Source organism: Ostrinia nubilalis, chromosome 3, assembly GCF_963855985.1.
Source record: "Ostrinia nubilalis chromosome 3, ilOstNubi1.1, whole genome shotgun sequence".
In the NCBI taxonomy this organism is placed as follows: domain Eukaryota; kingdom Metazoa; phylum Arthropoda; class Insecta; order Lepidoptera; family Crambidae; genus Ostrinia; species Ostrinia nubilalis.
This window is the reverse complement of record NC_087090.1, coordinates 17,187,871-17,206,565: the sequence shown is the minus strand read 5'-3', so window position 1 is coordinate 17,206,565 and position 18,695 is coordinate 17,187,871. Positions and strand designations below refer to the sequence as shown.

Below are 18,695 nucleotides of genomic sequence, written 5' to 3'. Positions count from 1 at the left end.
GAACTTTCTTCTCTCACTCTCTCTCATTTTAATTAAATTGTTATTTAATTTGAAATCTACCTAATCAATTTAATTTCAAAAACCACTTACAATAGTGTTAAAAATCTAGATTTATTATAGATTCAGTAAAATAATAATATTTTATGTAATAATATCAAATAAATGTAATTTTAAATATAGTTCCATATTTTACTGAATTTTACTGAATCAATATCAATTAAACACACTCTAGTCAAGTGTAAGTGGTATAGTAGAAACTAATCGAGTATAGTTTGGAGATGACTTTTTTTACTAAGCTCCTCCAAACTATACACGATCAGTACGCAAAATTCGTGTATAGTTTGGAGTCACAGACTTACAAACAGGCACTACAAAATATACACGAGCAGTTTCCTATGGGTGCGTTCTGGCCATGTATAGAACGGAAAGACGCTGCACACGCTACGGTGATGTGAGGACGCGGATCTTCGCGAAATTGAAGCAGGCGGTTGACGTAAAACTATACAAGACCGGAGCAAAGGGCGTATTGGCGATATCTTTTAACAAGAATAACACACACCTAGGGCTTTGCCATACTGGCGTGTTACAAGCGTTTTCAAAGCGGAGCAACAACGCAGCGAACACCCCGCGTGTTCGCGGCGAAAACGTCGCAGCTGCGTGGCGAACACTACGCGGCTTGTTGCAAGCGTTTTCTAAGCGGAGCGGTGACACGCTTGCAATCGGCCAGTGCAGTGTTGCAGCTCACTTAGGGTCGCTGAGCCATCGATGTAACTACATGTAGTCTGGTCAGCGAGCACGTAGAATTTTGTCCAATGACCCCAAGCTACCCATCCTTATCGCTCGCGCGTAATTATATTGCTGTCGCGACTGTGCGACGGGCGCCCGCAGTGAGTGTGCGAGCGCGACAGCAATATAATTACGCGCGAGCGATAAGGATGGGTAGCTTGGGGTCTGTACGGGCAAGCCATCGTACATTGCACTTACTTTTCCGCTTACGTTTGCGTCCCACTTTCTGGGCGCGCGTTAGTTACTATTTTAAGTATTTTTCTTTATTATAACTCAGTACGTCAACAACCATCCCACGTAATACTACTACTCAAGAAAAGATTTGCCACGATAACTCTGTCAGTATTTTACTACAATATAAACTATAAACTTTGGAGATCGTTTCTTCTCGACGTGCTCTTCAACTCTACTTCAACTAACTTCAACTCTACTTAGATAAATGTATGGCCCTACAAACCATACATTTAATGGTCCTTCGAGTATAAATTCACCAGTGAAGTGTACAGTGTGTGATCAGTGATAAATCTGCGGTAGCGAATCGGTTGACTGGCCTTCCGGAAGAGGAAATCCCCAGATCAATTGAGAAGGCGCACATATCGCAGAGGAATCCTATCACGTACTTACACTACCTTCTGGAACGAACCAACACCAAGCTTCATCTGCCACCGTCAACTACGTGCCAGATCACTAAGCTACGAACTACTTACGAAACTTCATCCAACTTCTACAACTACAATCAACTACTTCAACAACATCATGTTGGAACTACAACAACAGTGTTTCAACAACATCAAAACTCTCTGCTCTAACTACAAGAAAGACAGCGAAAACCGAAAAAACCAAGAATACTTACTTAAACGTCTGGAGTCTCTCGAGGCACAGTGGACTGACTTCAGTGCACGACATAAAAAACTACTAAAAACGTTCGAAGACAAGAACATCAACTACTTCACCGAAAACATTTACGAGAATACGAAACAACTTTACGAAACTACTAAAACAAGCATGGAGAGCTTACTGAAAAAACTATCTGAGCCCAAGTCTCTGGAATTCGACCTATCAGGAATGCTGGAGGACAGCTCGGATGAAACTTCATCTTCAAACTCACTGCTGGAAAAACAAATGTGTAACTTCAAGGCTCTTGACCGTGCTATGTCCAAAATTGACCTCAAAACAATCACAGAGAAGTGGGAGCTTCAAGACCATCTCTCTATACTAAAATCTAAGTGGCAAGACATTGACAAACTACATTGGGAATTGGAAGCTAAGTACAAGGGCTCTAACGACAAATACTACAACATATTTGTCGAAATTGAAGACAAGTATGACGACATCCGACGAGTTTTAAACTCAAGAATATGGTCGACTGTGCATTACGAAACATCAGCGCCGAAAATGGAAATACCTGAATTTTCTGGCAACTATACTCAATGGATTTCCTTTAAAGATCTTTTCATGGAAACCATTCACAACAATCCAATGATAAACAACGCTCAGAAGATGCAACATCTCAAATCTAAACTGAGAGGCGAGGCAGAACGCATAGTGCAGCATCTCAGTATCAGTGCCGACAACTACAACTCATGCTGGGAGATACTAACGCAACGCTATGGAAACCGACGCCTTCAGTTTACATCTTTCATCAACACTATGCTCAACTTGCCTACTATACAAAATCCTGATAGCTACAACTTGAAAAAGATGCACGACGTCATCACTGAATGTTTGAATGGAATCACAAACATTGGCATTGACACGACTACGTGGGACCCACTTATTGTCCACCTGATGTCACTAAAACTCGACAGAAGTACTTACTCGGAATACATGAAAGAACTACAAGACCACAGAGAATTGCAGCCACTAAACGACTTTTTATACTTTCTCGAGTGTAAGTTCATGGCGTACGAGTCCATGAAAAACACCAAAAAAGAAGCTTTTGGTACTCAAAATCAGAAGCATACTTTTACGAAGACTTCAACTTCAAACAGAAACATTCCATCGTGGAATACCAGCGAGAGAAACTATTCATTCAAGAAATACAACAACGAACCTAAGAAAACTTATTACACTACTTATGGAAAGTGCCCAAACTGTAACGAGAATCACGTGTTGATGCAATGTCCAAAGTTCATCGACATGAACCCCACTCAACGCAATAACACTGTTGCAAAACTGCATTTGTGCGAAAACTGCTTATACAGGCACGGCAACGACAAATGCAATTCTACAAAAACTTGCAAAGAATGCAACATGCGACACCACACTTTATTGCACAACTCTACAAAGAAATATTCACCAACAACTAAAACATCGAACGAAACTAGCTCAAAACCACGACTTTCAACTTCTTCTCAACCATCTTCCAATCATCTATCGACGGAAGATGTGGAGATCTTACTGCCGACTGTACAGCTGCAAGTGATGTCTGCAAACGGCACTCAAATTAAGCTTCGGGCTTTACTAGATCAAGGCTCGCAAGTGAACTTAATTACTGAAAGGGCGGCGCAACTGCTACGTCTGCCTAGAAAGCGACTGAACGCAACCGTAACAGGAGTAGGATCTGTTTCTGGAGACTGCAAAGGACGTCTAAATCTGTCTTGCAAGTCCATTTACTCCAGTTACGAGTTTGAGGTACAAGCCCTCGTAATGAAAAAGCTCACTAACAACTTGCCAAACTCGTCATTTGAGCCAAATGAATGGCCACACTTAGAAAACTTGAAGCTCGCAGATCCAGACTTCCACATGTCGCGCCCTATTGACCTACTGCTAGGAGCCGACGTGTACTCCGACATCTTACTAGATGGAGTACTCAAAGGAAGTCAACAATCACCGATTGCACAACAAACACAATTGGGATGGATTCTGTGCGGCAAACTGAAAACTTTAAACTGTCACGTGACCCTCATCGATCTCAACAAAATATCGAAATACTGGGAAAGCGAAGACATCGTCCAAGACGACAATGACATGTCTAAGGATGACTTCTGTGAAAACCACTACTCAAACACCGTGCAACGTCACTCAAACGGGAAGTACATCGTTGAAATGCCACTTCTATCTAACTATGAAGAAAAAATGGGAAACTCAAGATCTATCGCTCTCTCACAATACTTACAACTTGAGAGACGATTTGAGAGAAACCATAAACTTGCTCAAATGTACAGAGACTTTATCAACGAGTACATTGAACTTGGTCACATGAAGCCGTCGTCATCGATACCTACATACCTACCGCAACATTACTTACCGCATCATGGCGTTTTACGTGAACAATCAACAACTACCAAACTGAGAGTCGTGTTCAACGCCTCTCAAAAAACTACAAGTGGCTTCAGTCTCAACCAACTACAAGAAAAGGGCCCAAATCTACAAAAAGATATTCAGGCGCTTATCTTAAAATGGAGGTCATACAAATATGCATACACCGCGGACATAGAGAAAATGTACCGCTGCATAGAAATAACTCAAGATCAACAGAAACTACAGAAAATTATTTGGCGTGACTCACCAACTGAAAAGCTCCGAGAGTATGAACTGTGCACCGTAACTTATGGGATGAAATGTGCTCCGTGGCTTGCTATGAGAACTCTCAAACAACTTGCAATGGACGACGGTCACAAACACCCAGAAGCAGCACGCATACTTCAAGATGAGTTTTACGTGGACGACCTTGTCAGTGGTCACAACGTACTCGATGACGCAATCAAACTTCAACAATCGCTAATCGAACTTCTAAAACTGGGCGGCATGAACCTGAGAAAATGGTCAGCGAACGACCCCATTCTACTAAATAACTTAACTGAAGATCAAATTTCATCACGCAACAACTTCGACTTCAAACATGATGAATCACTGAAAACACTTGGCCTCGGCTGGAACCCCACTACTGACAAATTCTCTTTTAATTGGGAACTGGGAGACAACGTGAAAGCTGTTCTTACAAAGAGGACATTACTATCAGAAATATCAAAACTTTATGATCCCCTGGGATGGCTCTCACCTGTCACCATTACGGCAAAACTACTGTTCCAGAAAGTATGGACGGCCAGGTTAGGGTGGGACGAAGCTCTACCCTCCGACATTCAAGACGATTGGGTCAAACTTAGAAGTGAACTTCCGCTAGTCCAAGATGTCAAACTTGACAGATGGCTAGGGGGCCAGCAATCAAACATCGAACTACTTGGCTTCTCAGATGCAAGCGAGAAAGCTTATTCATGCGTCATCTACAGTTATGTCGCTAACCCTGAAGGCCCTCCAACTATAAAATTACTCACTGCAAAGACTAGGGTTGCCCCTTTGACACAAAAAACAACACTGCCAAGAATGGAATTATGTGGTGCACTACTACTTTCACAACTTGTACAGAAAATAAAAGAAGCCTTCAAAGGACACACGATTAACGTCCGAGCATGGTGTGACTCTCAAGTTGTTCTCGCCTGGCTGCAAGGAGACGTATCCAGATGGGAGAGATACGTGGCCAACCGGGTCAACAAAATCAAGCAATTTATTCCATCAACAAACTGGCAGTACATTAAGTCAGAACAAAATCCAGCAGATTGTGCTTCTCGAGGACTGTACCCCAGCAAACTAATAAACTTTGAGCTGTGGTGGAAAGGTCCCGAGTTCCTTCAAAATGTTGAAACTGAAAAGTCAATGAAAAACCTTACTTGTTTATACACTACAAATACTGAACTTAAAACCAAGAAGGTGGAAGCCCTGAAAACAAATCAAGAACATTTTATTGAAAACTTAATAAATAAATACAGTTCATTGTCGTGTGTAACAAGAGTCACGGCGTGGATACTGCGCTTTATTACAAATGCGCGCCGTACGACGAAACTTGACACCAAATACTTGACTACTACAGAAATATCAGCTGCTAATGAACAAATAATTAAATTCGTGCAACATTCAGAGTTCGATAACGAGTACAGACAACTGATGAAACAAGATGTTATTTCAAACAAAAGTTGCATGTTCAAACTTAACCCCTTCTTAGACGACAAAGGGATTATACGTGTCGGCGGCCGTATCAACAACTCCAACTTACCATTTGAAATGAAACATCCCGCCATCATCCCGCGGAATGGACGTTTTACTGGTCTACTCATCGATCAAGCTCACTTTACAACACTTCACGGAGGTGCTCGATTGACGTTGGCTCATCTAAGACAACGCTACTGGATTGTTGGCGGAAATCGGGCAGTTAAAGCAAAATTACGTCATTGCATACGGTGTCATCGTCACAAAACAACTGAAAGCCAACAGATTATGGCCGACCTACCACAACAACGTGTAACACCTTCCCGGCCGTTCACGCACACCGGGGTGGACTTCACTGGCCACGTGGACGTCAAACTGAATAAGGGAAGAGGCGTTAAAACTTCAAAAGGATACATAGCTATCTTTGTTTGTATGGCAACTAAAGCCGTACATATAGAGCTGGTATCAGATCTCAGTACTGAAACTTTCATTGCCGCCTTCCAAAGGATGTGTGCTCGACGTGGCACTCCAAAACATGTCTACTCGGACTGCGGCACCAACTTTGTCGGCGCATCTAAAGTATTGCGAAAGGAATCCGAACAATTCCATCTACAACTTTCTTCAGAGTTTTTCGACCACATTGGACACCTGGAGGTAGATTGGCACTTCAACGCACCAGCCTGGCCTACAGCAGGAGGCCTCTGGGAGGCTGCTGTGAGATCCATGAAGTACCACCTACGACGTGTACTCGGAGATCAGAAACTGACCTTCGAAGAGTTTCAAACTTTACTAGCACAGATCGAAGCGTGCATGAACTCCAGACCTCTGTGTCCACTAACTGAAGATCCTGAAGAATTTCAAAACTTTTTAACTCCGGGACACTTCCTCACCGGTGGCCCTGTGATGTCACTGCCGATCTCCGACCACAGTAACGACAATATCAACTTACATCGGCGATGGCAACTTACTGAAAATATGCTACAACAATTTTGGAAAAATTGGTCTAACGAGTATTTAACGCAACTACAAGGACGAAGCAAATGGAACAAAGCATCTGAGAACATAAAGGAAGGTGATATCGTGCTGGTCAAGGACAACAACTTGCCCCCTGGAAAATGGGCCATGGCTCGTGTGCTTGAAACTCATCCTGGTTCTGACGGATACGTACGAGTGACTACTTTGAAAACTCAAACTGGCGTTATAAAGCGCCCCATCGTTAAACTGTCACCGCTCCCGTTGGAAACTGAAATCAACTCCAAACTACCAATATGCACATCTGAAGAGCCCCAGCAAGACAAAATCACACCAAAACAATCAACGAAAACTAAAAATAGCAAGACAAAAGGATTATCAGCCTTAACTACTGCACTATTAACAATGTTTATTGTTTTGACTGGATCATATGGCGAAGCGGCGTCAAGCGCTCGTATTACAACACTTGAACCCGACCGGCCGATATATTATGACACTGTCGGCAAACTGCAAATGATTCACGATGAGTGGACACTGCTTATGTACTACAACTTAACTAATTATTGGACTAAAGTTGACCAACTCAAAACTTACCTTCAAGGTTTAAGCGATCTGTGTGACAAAACGGATCCCAGATACTGCAAAACAACTTTAGATCAATTATCACACGAGATGGAACTTCTTGACTTTTACAACATGATTCTGCTAGCGCCGCATAAACACCTCTACGAACGGAAAAAACGAGGCTTGATCAACGGCATTGGCAGTATCGCTAACACCTTGTTTGGAGTTTTGGATCAACAATTCGCTGACAAGTACCAAAAGGACATTGAAACCTTACAAAACAATGAAAACTATTTACTTACTCTGGTAAAAAATCAAACTTCGATTGTTGAACTCGAAAACAAGGTGCTAAAGAAAACTGAAGACAACATAAATCGCCAAGTCTCCATGATGGAAGGCTACATGAACCAAATTGACACCAACTTAGCCAAGATCGAATCAACTATGGAAGCCATGATGGCCACTAGTTACTTCAACTCAGCGTCACTGACGGCATATTTACTCATCAAAAATATGCGAGTTATGCAAGACATGCTATTCGACACGCTCACAGACGTCTATAAAGGACATATGGACGTGCACTTACTTACTCCAGTAAACCTGATTGACCAACTTAATGACATTTCTGGAAAATTGCCGAAATCATTAACCTTACCTGTGGAAAACATAAGAGAAGACATCAAAACAGTCTACAAACTACTGTACGCAAAAGCAAGAGTTACTTCAGATTACTTTTTGTTTGAAGTTCACATTCCACTCACTTCAGACGAAGATTTCCTCATCTACAAGATGATTCCACTGCCTGTCAAGACTGAAAAGGGTACAACAATTATAAACTTGCAATCTCAATACATTGCTGTCAACTTCCACAAGAACACCTACATATCTGTTACAGAAACTGATTTGAAGTTTTGTACTCAAGTCAAAACAGATAATTACTTATGTTATAAAAATGTGCCTATTTTCAACTTGCATAACTACAATGCTCCGTGCGAGGCTAAGTTATTGAGTCACAGCTCGGGGACAACTTGTGACGTCAGGCCAGCGTCGTGCAATGACGCCTGGATCGAATTACACGAACCGAACAGCTGGCTGGCCGTTTGCTGCGAGGCTTGCACTTTGCGCACGGTTTGCAACTTTGACGTGACGTCGCACTCTATGACGTCATCTGGAATAGTAAACCTAGCGCAAGGATGTGTATTACAATCCAAGGACTTCACTATTCACTCGCACAATGAATACAACAGCAAAATTATTAACATCGACCACTACTCCGAAATCCCAACACTCAACTCTACGGCAAACAACATTATCCAATTAACTCGCCATAATGTGACATGGAAAGTATTCCGAGAAACACATGATACTGAACTTCAAGAAATTGACGAGCGACTACATTCCCTGCATGAAAACGAAGTTTTACCCACAACCATTTCCAATCACGACATTCATCAATACACCATATGCTATGCACTCCTCAGTGCAGCAATAATTGGAATGAGTGTATGGATTACCAGAAAACTTGTCAACTATTACTGTACCAAGCACAACGGCATAACAACTCATACAAATGAAGCATTTGAACTGGAAGAAATGAAGACACACTACGGGGTGGGTCAAGAACACACAGCCCCAGCCCAGCCGCCGGCGCCGCGCCCCCGCGAGTCCCGGCCTCCAACGCCTGCTACTGCGGCACCAAAGAAGAACCACGTTACTTTTACTTTTGACGATTAGTATTTAAAAAAAATTGTTTGCTTTGTAATGGCATATCTTAATCTTGATAGTTTTACTTCCTAGTTCATCTTACTTTCTTTTCGGGTTGCCAATATGTACGGGCAAGCCATCGTACATTGCACTTACTTTTCCGCTTACGTTTGCGTCCCACTTTCTGGGCGCGCGTTAGTTACTATTTTAAGTATTTTTCTTTATTATAACTCAGTACGTCAACAACCATCCCACGTAATACTACTACTCAAGAAAAGATTTGCCACGATAACTCTGTCAGTATTTTACTACAATATAAACTATAAACTTTGGAGATCTTTTCTTCTCGACGTGCTCTTCAACTCTACTTCAACTAACTTCAACTCTACTTAGATAAATGTATGGCCCTACAAACCATACAGGGTCATTGGACAAAATTGTACGTGCTCACAGACCGGGCTTTATACCTGCACGCCCAGCAGACAGATGTTCTTGTCCACCATGAAGGTGACGGAGCAGTCGAGCACGGAGGCGTTGTAGCACTCGGTGTGCTGGATGATGGCGCGCGTGCAGTACAGCTTGCTGAACTCCGCGCTGTGCCGCTCCACGTGCTCCAGCCGCTCCGCCATCACCGGCGGCACGCGCACGCCTGCAATGAACATTAGAACTAATAATCAAGAGGCTACGGTTCAAACTTTTCAGAGTTAAGTTCTACTTCGGTTTAATATTCCATCGAAAAGAAGACCAGTAAGATAGCCTCATTCACGTAACAAAACTTCAACGACAACAAATCGCTGAATGCGGTCCTATCGAGTAATCGTTCTATCGAAATTACCCTTATGAATACGGATTTAAAACTTTTTCAATGAGACGACGTTACTAAACATCAATGACAACAAATCGCTGAGTTGCGATCCTATCGAGTAATCGTTCTATAAAAATTACCCTTGTGAATATGGATTTAGAACTGTTTTTCAATGGGATGACTTCTGAACGTCAGCGAGATCTTGACTGTCAAATTAGGCCACAGCTCTAAAGTCCGGTCGCCGAGCAGATAGAACTTCGTACAATGATCCCAAGCTACCCATCCTTATCGCTCATGCGTAATTATATTGCTGTCGCGACTGTGCGGCGACGGACGACCGCAGTGAGTGTGCGAGCGCGACAGCAATAAGCTTGGGGTCATTGTACGAATTTATATCTGCTCGGCGACCGGACTTTAGTACTAATGGTTTTACGTACTTCAGATGGATTTTCGCCAGCTACAATATGGTAGCAGTAGACAAAAACGGGAGACGCGTTTTGACGTCTCCCGTTTTTTATAATAGCGAAGAAGACTATTGATTGACAATGAAAACTAAATTAACAGGATTACAATGATATTTTTTAAAGAAGTTTTGGGTTGGAACTTGGAATTATTGGTTATTGGTGTCAAGTTTCAAATCTTAAGTTGGTAAAATCAAATCAAAAATATTTTATTCAATTTAGACCACTAGTGGCACTTACGAAGTTATGTTATTGAGTTGTGGAAAAAACTGTTGATAATATCGATTGATGGTGTCACCCTGTTGCCTGTGCATAGCACAGCCCTAGTGTCATCAAGACCATAGTGGTAAGGTGACTGACCGGCTTGCGGCGCGCAGGGCAGCGCGTGGTCGTGGCGGCGCGGCGTGCAGGCAGGCTCAACTATGCGAGCTAAGCTAAACTAACTTAGTTTAGGCGGTGGTTCGGTTTTAGGGTCGGGGGCCCGTAGTACTTTGCCAGCCCTGCCATTTATACACTGGTCATCACAAAAATCGGCCCACCTACGTTTTACAGGAAAACTCGTTTCTATTGACACAATCTGGTGCCCCAACAATATTGGTGTTATTTAAAAGCCCAATAAATATCCTTAAAGAAAAACACATTTAATTTCCTAATAAACGATTAACACATACAATAAATGTGACTTGAAAAACTTGAAAAAAGACCTCACTTTGGGCTCACCTCTGGGATCAATTAGACCAATTTTTATGGTTATAGAACCAAATAATGATCTCACGTGTCCTCTTTAACAGATGGATAGCGATTAATCCCAACTTAACAGTTTTATAGCCATAAAAGTTGGCTCAAGCGTAACTACCTATTTTTTGAAGAAGTGACTCTGGATTCTTCTACAGACACATTTTTGGGGTAAAAACCTTTCCTTTAATGAAATGAGTTTAGAACTAGGCTTTTAAATGGTAATATAGTATAGTAATATTGGTGGGAAGTGGGGATGCATACGTTTGAAAGTGCTTGTCGCGGGAGGTGCGATTTATTTGATGTCGAGTGTATATTACGGCGCGCATCTTAGCCCGGCTAGTGTCATCAAGTTTACAATGTTGTAAAAATGTCTAGTCAAGTAAAGAGCCTGTGGCGTCATCTACGATAGGCCACTACAAACTACTATACCAACAGATGGCGCTGTCACGACTTCTCTATGGCATACTCCACCGCTCATACAATCCTGCATCGCGGTGACGGAATTATCTACCATGCCAAGTATATACGAAAACCAAGATGGTGACAATTGGACCTTGGTCCCCGAGCACAACACCCGCTCGGAAGGAAGCACTAACACCTTAGCTTCTTTATTGTGGTTGAGCATCATATCCCACAAGTGTGACTAAGGCCTCAGCCTCGAGTTTAGCGGGCAGCGGGGCGGGAGCGGCGGCGGCGCGGGAGCGGCAGGATCTTATGCGTAAAATCAAATAGACCGGTTTTCGAAAACAGCGGTGCGGCAGCGGGCAGCGGCGCGGGAGCGGGCAACGAGCGGGCAGCGCACTCCTTCTTTTGCCCACAATAAATCGAGCGTTAGGAATAAATTTCAATCGAAATAAAATTGTCGCCGTTGTTCAGACATTTCGTTTGCGAATAAAAACAAATATCTCGACATTACACAACCCCGAACACAACACTTCGCCGCTAAAGCGCCGCGCGAGCTGCCCGCTTGATTCGAGAACGGGTCTGCGTTGCCCGCCCCGCTCCCGCGCCGCCGCCGCTCCCGCCCCGCTGCCCGCTAAACTCGAAGCTGAGGCCTAAGGGAATAAGTTAAGAACTGACCGGCTTGCGGCGCGCAGGGCAGCGCGTGGTCGTGGCGGCGCGCGGCGTGCAGGCAGGCGTGCGGCGGCGCCGGCCGCGACAGCTCCATGCCGAACACCTGCTCCACCGTCACCGGGCTCGGCGTGTCCACCGTGAACGTCGGCATCTGCACGCAAACACCATATGCCATTTATTTGACACTAGCTGACCCGGCGAACTTACTTTTTTTTTATTTCGAACGGGATAAAAAGTATCCTATGTCCTTCTCCTGGCTCTAAACTACCTCCCTGACAATTTTCAGCTAAATCGGTTCAGCCGTTCTTGAGTTATAAGTGGAGTAACTAACACGACTTTCTTTTATATATGTTACAGGAAATGTATGAATTCTAGGAATTGTATACTATTCCTAGGAAATGTATACAATTCCGAAGCTATTTAGGAAATGTATAACATATTGCTTCAGAGATTTTTTAATACGAAAATATCCTAGGACATGTATACTTTTCCTAGGAATTTTATAGAATTCCAATATTGTATTAGGAAATGTATAAAACTAAGCGGCACAAGCGCGGTCGTGTGATCGGGTGCCCCTCAGTACGCCTAAAATTTCCATAAGCCAAACCACATTGGCCGATAGATACTTTTAACTCACAACTATTATTGTTTAGCCTGAAAGTTGTTTTCGCACTATTATACTTTGGCTGAAAAAAATATTTGCCTATTGGCATACCTTTCTTTCGGCATCACGCATATTACGCTGAAGTATTGGAAAACCCTAATTTTAACATCTCTTTTATTAAACTATTATTGGCATGAAGGTTTTAGTACTCCTGTAGCTGGATAACAAAGTCTCGGTTAGGTTAGGTTAGACTTGCGACCTTACACATACACAGCGGCCGCGGCGCGGTAGCGCCATTTAAGTTTCGGAGAAAAAAAAGAAATCTTAATTACATTTCCGATTGCTGTTTAGGAAATGTGTAAATTTCCTAGGAAATGTGTCTAATATAATTTACATCACACATTTCCGGGTGATTTTAGGACTTATACACAAATCCTAGGAATTGTATACAATGACGGATTTCATACATTTCCTGTAACATATACACCACTAAATTTTAATCACCGAAAAAAAAAAATCTGGGTAATGAGTTATTGATACTGATCCCATTTGTGCAAAAAAAAGAGTAAAATAAAGTGACTCAAAATATCCTCCTAAAATTGGTAATTTATTGACACACGCGTCGCTAGCACTATTTAAGTACGATAATGTAACACTTATTAGAATTAAAACTGGTCTAAGTTAGCTAAGTATGTAATAATAACACTGGAAGCGTGGTCGAGGCGTGAGCGAGACAGACAGATCGATGCAACGTGCGAGCGCGTACGACTACTCTAGCGAGCAGCGGAGTGACCCAGCTGTGACGCGTAAAATACGGACTAACGAAAATTTAATAAAAAAAAATAACTTCATGAAAACCATTTCTTTTTCTTTTGCTTTCAATATTCCACACGTTTCTACATAACCTGTTAAAATTTTTTCGGTGATAAAAATTTAGTGGTGTATGTATATAGATTAGGCTTTGAAGAACCTGGATGCGGACAGCGCAAGATTAAAGCCTGGTCCGTGAGCACGTAGAATCCCGTCCAATGACCCCAAGCTGCCCATCCTTGTCGCTCGCACGTAATTATGTTGCTGTCGCGCTCGCACACTCACTGCGGGCGCGCGTCGCACAGTCGCGACAGCAATATAATTACGCGCGAGCGATAAGAATGGGTAGCTTGGGGTCATTGGACGGGATTCTACGTGCTCACGGACCAGGCTTTAGTTGTGAATAACCTTGGGGTCCTTTGTCTCATCATCATCATCATAATTTCAGCCATAGGACGTCCACTGCTGAACATAGGCCTCCCCCAATGCTTTCCATGTTGATCGATTGGTAGCGGCCTGCGTCCAGCGCTTCCCTGCTACCTTTACGATGTCGTCCGTCCACCTTGTAGGTGGACATCCCACGCTGCCCCTTTGTCTAGCACAGTGGTTCCCAAACTTATTTAGTCTACTGCCCACTTTGAGAATAAATTATTTTTAGCGCCCCCCATTTTTGTAATCAAGAGTCGAGCTCAGTCGATGTCTAAGAGTCCTCCTAGTAGATGACGCCTCCCAAGCCTCTACACAACGTCCCGATTTTTTTTTCTGGGTCTCTTACCGCCCCCGTTTAAGCCTGCAGCGCCCACAAGGGAGCGTTATCGCCCACTTTGGGAAAGACTGGTCTAGCAAATGATAAATAAGCAAAACGTTATTTGACTGAATGAATGGTGCTTCTACATTCAAATAGAGCTTTTACTAAAGGTTCGAGTAATATTCGAACATAATGTGCTGTGTGTACACACTGGTGGATGGTCCGCCACCGATCAGCTGTTTCCTCGGCACACGACAAGTGGAGAAGCCAGTAGGCATGGGGACATCTGTAGCGCTGGACAGGATGTTCATGAGCACGGCGAAGACTTCGAACTCCATGAGCAATCCATCCATTGTGAAACCCAAAAGACCATCGACTCTTGATTCACGAGGACTGCAAAGGTCGCCGACTCCAATATACTTACACTAGTAGAAGGTCCGCCACCGATCAGCTGCTTCCTCGGCACGCGGCAAGTAGAGAAGCCAGTAGGCATGGGGACATCCGCAGCGCTGGAGAGTATATTCATGAGCATGGCAAACGCATCCAACTCCAATGCATGAGCTACAATGACTTACACTGGTGGATGGTCCGCCACCGATCAGCTGCTTCCTCGGCACGCGGCAGGTAGAGAAGCCAGTGGGCATGGGGACATCAGCAGCGCTGGATAGTATATTCATGAGGACTGCGAAGGCCTCGGACTCCGTTAGCAATCCATTCATAAGTAACCAAAACATCATCGATTCTTGAGGACTGCAAAGGTCGCCGGCTCCAATATACTTACGCTAGTAGAAGGTCCGCCACCGATCAGCTGTTTCCTCGGCACGCGGCATGTAGAGAAGCCAGTAGGCATGGGGACATCCGCAGCGCTGGAGAGTATATTCATGAGCATGGCAAACGTATCCAACTCCAATGCATGAGCTACGACTTACACTGGTGGATGATCCGCCACCGATCAGCTGTTTCCTCGGCACGCGGCAGCCAGTAGGCATGGGGACATCAGCAGCGCTGGAGAGTATATTCATGAGCAAGGCAAACGCATCCAACTGCAATGCATGAGCTACAATGACTTACACTGGTGGATGGTCCGCCACCGATCAGCTGCTTCCTCGGCACGCGGCAAGTAGAAAAACCAGTGGGCATGAGGACATCAGCAGCGCTGGAGAGGATATTCATGAGGACTGCGAAGGCCTCGGACTCGGTGAGCAGGGCGGAACGCGCGGACCCGGCCGCGAATTCATATTAATGAGTATTCCAAAGACCATCGACTTATACACGAGTCACTAACACTAGTAGACAGTTCAACACCAATCAGCTATACATATCCAAAGGCACCGACCTGGATACACGAGCTACAAGCACTTACACTGGTGGATGGTCCGCCACCGATCAGCTATTTCCTCGGCACGCGGCAAGTAGAGAAGCCAGTGGGCATAGGGACATCTGCAGTGCTGGACAGGATGTTATGAACACGGCGCAAGCCTCGGACTCCGTGATCAATTCATTCATAAGTACCCAAAAGACCATCGAATTCATAAGGACTGCAAAGGCCGCCGACTCCAATATACTTACGCTAGTAGAAGGTCCGCCACCGATCAGCTGCTTCCTCGGCACGCGGCAGGTAGAGAAGCCAGTAGGCATGGGGACATCTGCAGCGCTAAAAAGTACATTCATGACTACAAAGGTTGTCGACTCCAATATACTTACGCTAGTACAAGGTCCGCCACCGATCAGCTGTTTCCTCGGCACGCGGCAAGTAGAAAAGCCAGTAGGCATAGGGACATCTGCAGCGCTAAAAAGTACATTCATGACTACAAAGGTTGTCGACTCCAATATACTTACGCTAGTACAAGGTCCGCCACCGATCAGCTGTTTCCTCGGCACGCGACAAGTAGAAAAGCCAGTAGGCATAGGGACATCTGCAGCGCTAAAAAGTACATTCATGACTACAAAGGTTGTCGACTCCAATATACTTACGCTAGTACAAGGTCCGCCACCGATCAGCTGTTTCCTCGGCACGCGGCAAGTAGAGAAGCCAGTAGGCATGGGTACATCCGCAGCGCTGGAGAGTATATTCATGAGGACTGCGAAGGCCTCGGACTCGGTGAGCAGGGCGGAGCGCGCGGGCCCGGCCGCGAATTCATATTCATGAGTATTCCATAGACCATCGACTTATACATGAGTCACTAACACTAGTAGACAGTCCACCACCAATCAGCTACACATATCTCCAAAGGCACCGACCTTGATACACGAGCTACATGTACTTACACTGGTGGATGGTCCGCCACCGATCAGCTGTTTCCTCGGCACGCGACAAGTGGAGAAGCCAGTAGGCATAGGGACATCAGCAGCGCTGGAGAGTATATTCATGAGCACGGCAAACGCATCTAACTCCAATGCATGAGCTACGACTTACACTGGTGGATGGTCCGCCACCGATCAGCTGCTTCCTCGGCACGCGGCAGGTAGAGAAGCCAGTAGGCATGGAGACATCAGCAGCGCTGGAAAGAACCATTCATGAGGAATGCAAAGGTCGCCGACTCCAATCACTTACACTAGTAGAAGGTCCGCCACCGATCAGCTGTTTCCTCGGCACGCGACAAGTAGAAAAGCCAGTAGGCATCCCCATGCCTACTGGCTTTTCTACATCCTCATGCCTACTGGCTTTTCTACTTGTCTGTTCATGAAGACTACAAAGGTCGCTGATGACTCCGATACACGATTCATGAGTATTCCAAAGACAATACACCCACTTACACTAGTAGACACTGACAGTCCACCACCAATCAGCTATATGTACAATCTCCTAAGTAACCAACCTTGATACACGAGCTACAAGCACTTACACTGGTGGATGGTCCGCCACCAATCAGCTGTTTCCTCGGCACGCGACAGGTAGAGAAGCCAGTAGGCATAAAGACATCAGCAGCGCTGGAAAGAACCATTCATGAGGACTGCAAAGGTCGCCGACTCCAATATACTTACGCTAGTAGAAGGTCCGCCACCGATCAGCTGTTTCCTCGGCACGCGGCAGGTAGTTCTCTACCTGCCGCATGCCAGTAGGCATGGGGACATCAGCAGCGCTGGAGAGTATATTCATGAGCACGGCAAACGCATCCAACTCCAATGCATGAGCTACAATGACTTACACTGGTGGATGGTCCGCCACCGATCAGCTGTTCCCTCGGCACGCGGCAGCCAGTAGGCATGGGGACATCAGCAGCGCTGGAGAGTATATTCATGAGCACGGCAAACGCATCCAACTCCAATGCATGAGCTACAATGACTTACACTGGTGGATGGTCCGCCATCGATCAGCTGTTTCCTCGGCACGCGGCAGGTAGAGAAGCCAGTAGGCATGGGGACATCAGCAGCGCTGGAAAGGACATTCATGACTACAAAGGTCGTCGACTCCAATCACTTACGGTAGTAGAAGGTCCGCCACCGATCAGCTGTTTCCTCGGCACGCGGCAGCCAGTAGGCACGGGGACATCAGCAGCGCTGGAGAGTATATGCATGAGCACGGCAAACGCATCCAACTCCAATGCATGAGCTACAATGACTTACACTGGTGGATGGTCCGCCACCGATCAGCTGTTTCATCGGCACGCGACAAGTGGAGAAGCCAGTAGGCATAGGGACATCCGCTGGACAGGATGTTCATGAGGACTACAAAGGTTGCTGATGATTCCGATACACGCTATTTACACTAGTAGACGACCGATCAGCTGTATCCTCGGCACACGACAAGTGGAGATTCCAGTGGGCATGAGGACGTCAGCTCAGCAGTGCTGGGCAATATGTCATGAGTACTTCAGAGGCCACCAAGTCTGTTAACCAACTTACACTAGTAGACGGTCCGCCACCGATCAGCTGTTTCCTCGGCACGCGACAAGTAGAGAAGCCAGTAGGCATGGGGACATCCGCAGCGCTGGAGAGTATATTCATGAGGACTGCGAAAGCCTCGGACTCGGTGAGCAGGGCGGAGCGCGCGGGTCCGGCCGCGAATTCATATTCATGAGTATTCCATAGACCATCGACTTATACACGAGTCACTAACACTAGTAGACAGTCCACCACCAATCAGCTACACATATCTCCAAAGGCACCGACCTTGATACACGAGCTACATGTACTTACGCTGGTGGATGGTCCGCCACCGATCAGCTGCTTCCTCGGCACGCGGCAGGTAGAGAAGCCAGTAGGCATAGGGACATCAGCAGCGCTGGAGAGTATATTCATGAGCACGGCAAACGCATCCAACTCCAATGCATGAGCTACAATGACTTACACTGGTGGATGGTCCGCCACCGATCAGCTGTTTCCTCGGCACGCGACAAGTAGAGAAGCCAGTAGGCATGGGGACATCAGCAGCGCTGGACAGTATATTCATGAGGAGTGCGAAGGTCGCTGATGACTCCGATACACGCTATTTACACTAGT

At 45.2% G+C, this 18,695-nt stretch overlaps 1 protein-coding gene across 1 annotated transcript in view; it reads right to left on the bottom strand.

Annotated features, from left to right (window-relative positions):
- The window catches only part of LOC135088191 (uncharacterized), a 37,197-nt gene that overhangs the window by 14,243 nt on the left and 4,259 nt on the right, over positions 1 to 18,695 (bottom strand). The window contains exons 7-11 of the mRNA XM_063983081.1: positions 17,678 to 17,791; positions 16,807 to 16,929; positions 15,324 to 15,491; positions 12,097 to 12,241; positions 9,480 to 9,661 (exon numbers count right to left, since the gene is read on the bottom strand). Of these exons, the coding sequence (XP_063839151.1) occupies positions 9,480 to 9,661; positions 12,097 to 12,241; positions 15,324 to 15,491; positions 16,807 to 16,929; positions 17,678 to 17,791 (732 nt within the window). The remainder of the gene's footprint in view (positions 1 to 9,479; positions 9,662 to 12,096; positions 12,242 to 15,323; positions 15,492 to 16,806; positions 16,930 to 17,677; positions 17,792 to 18,695) is intronic.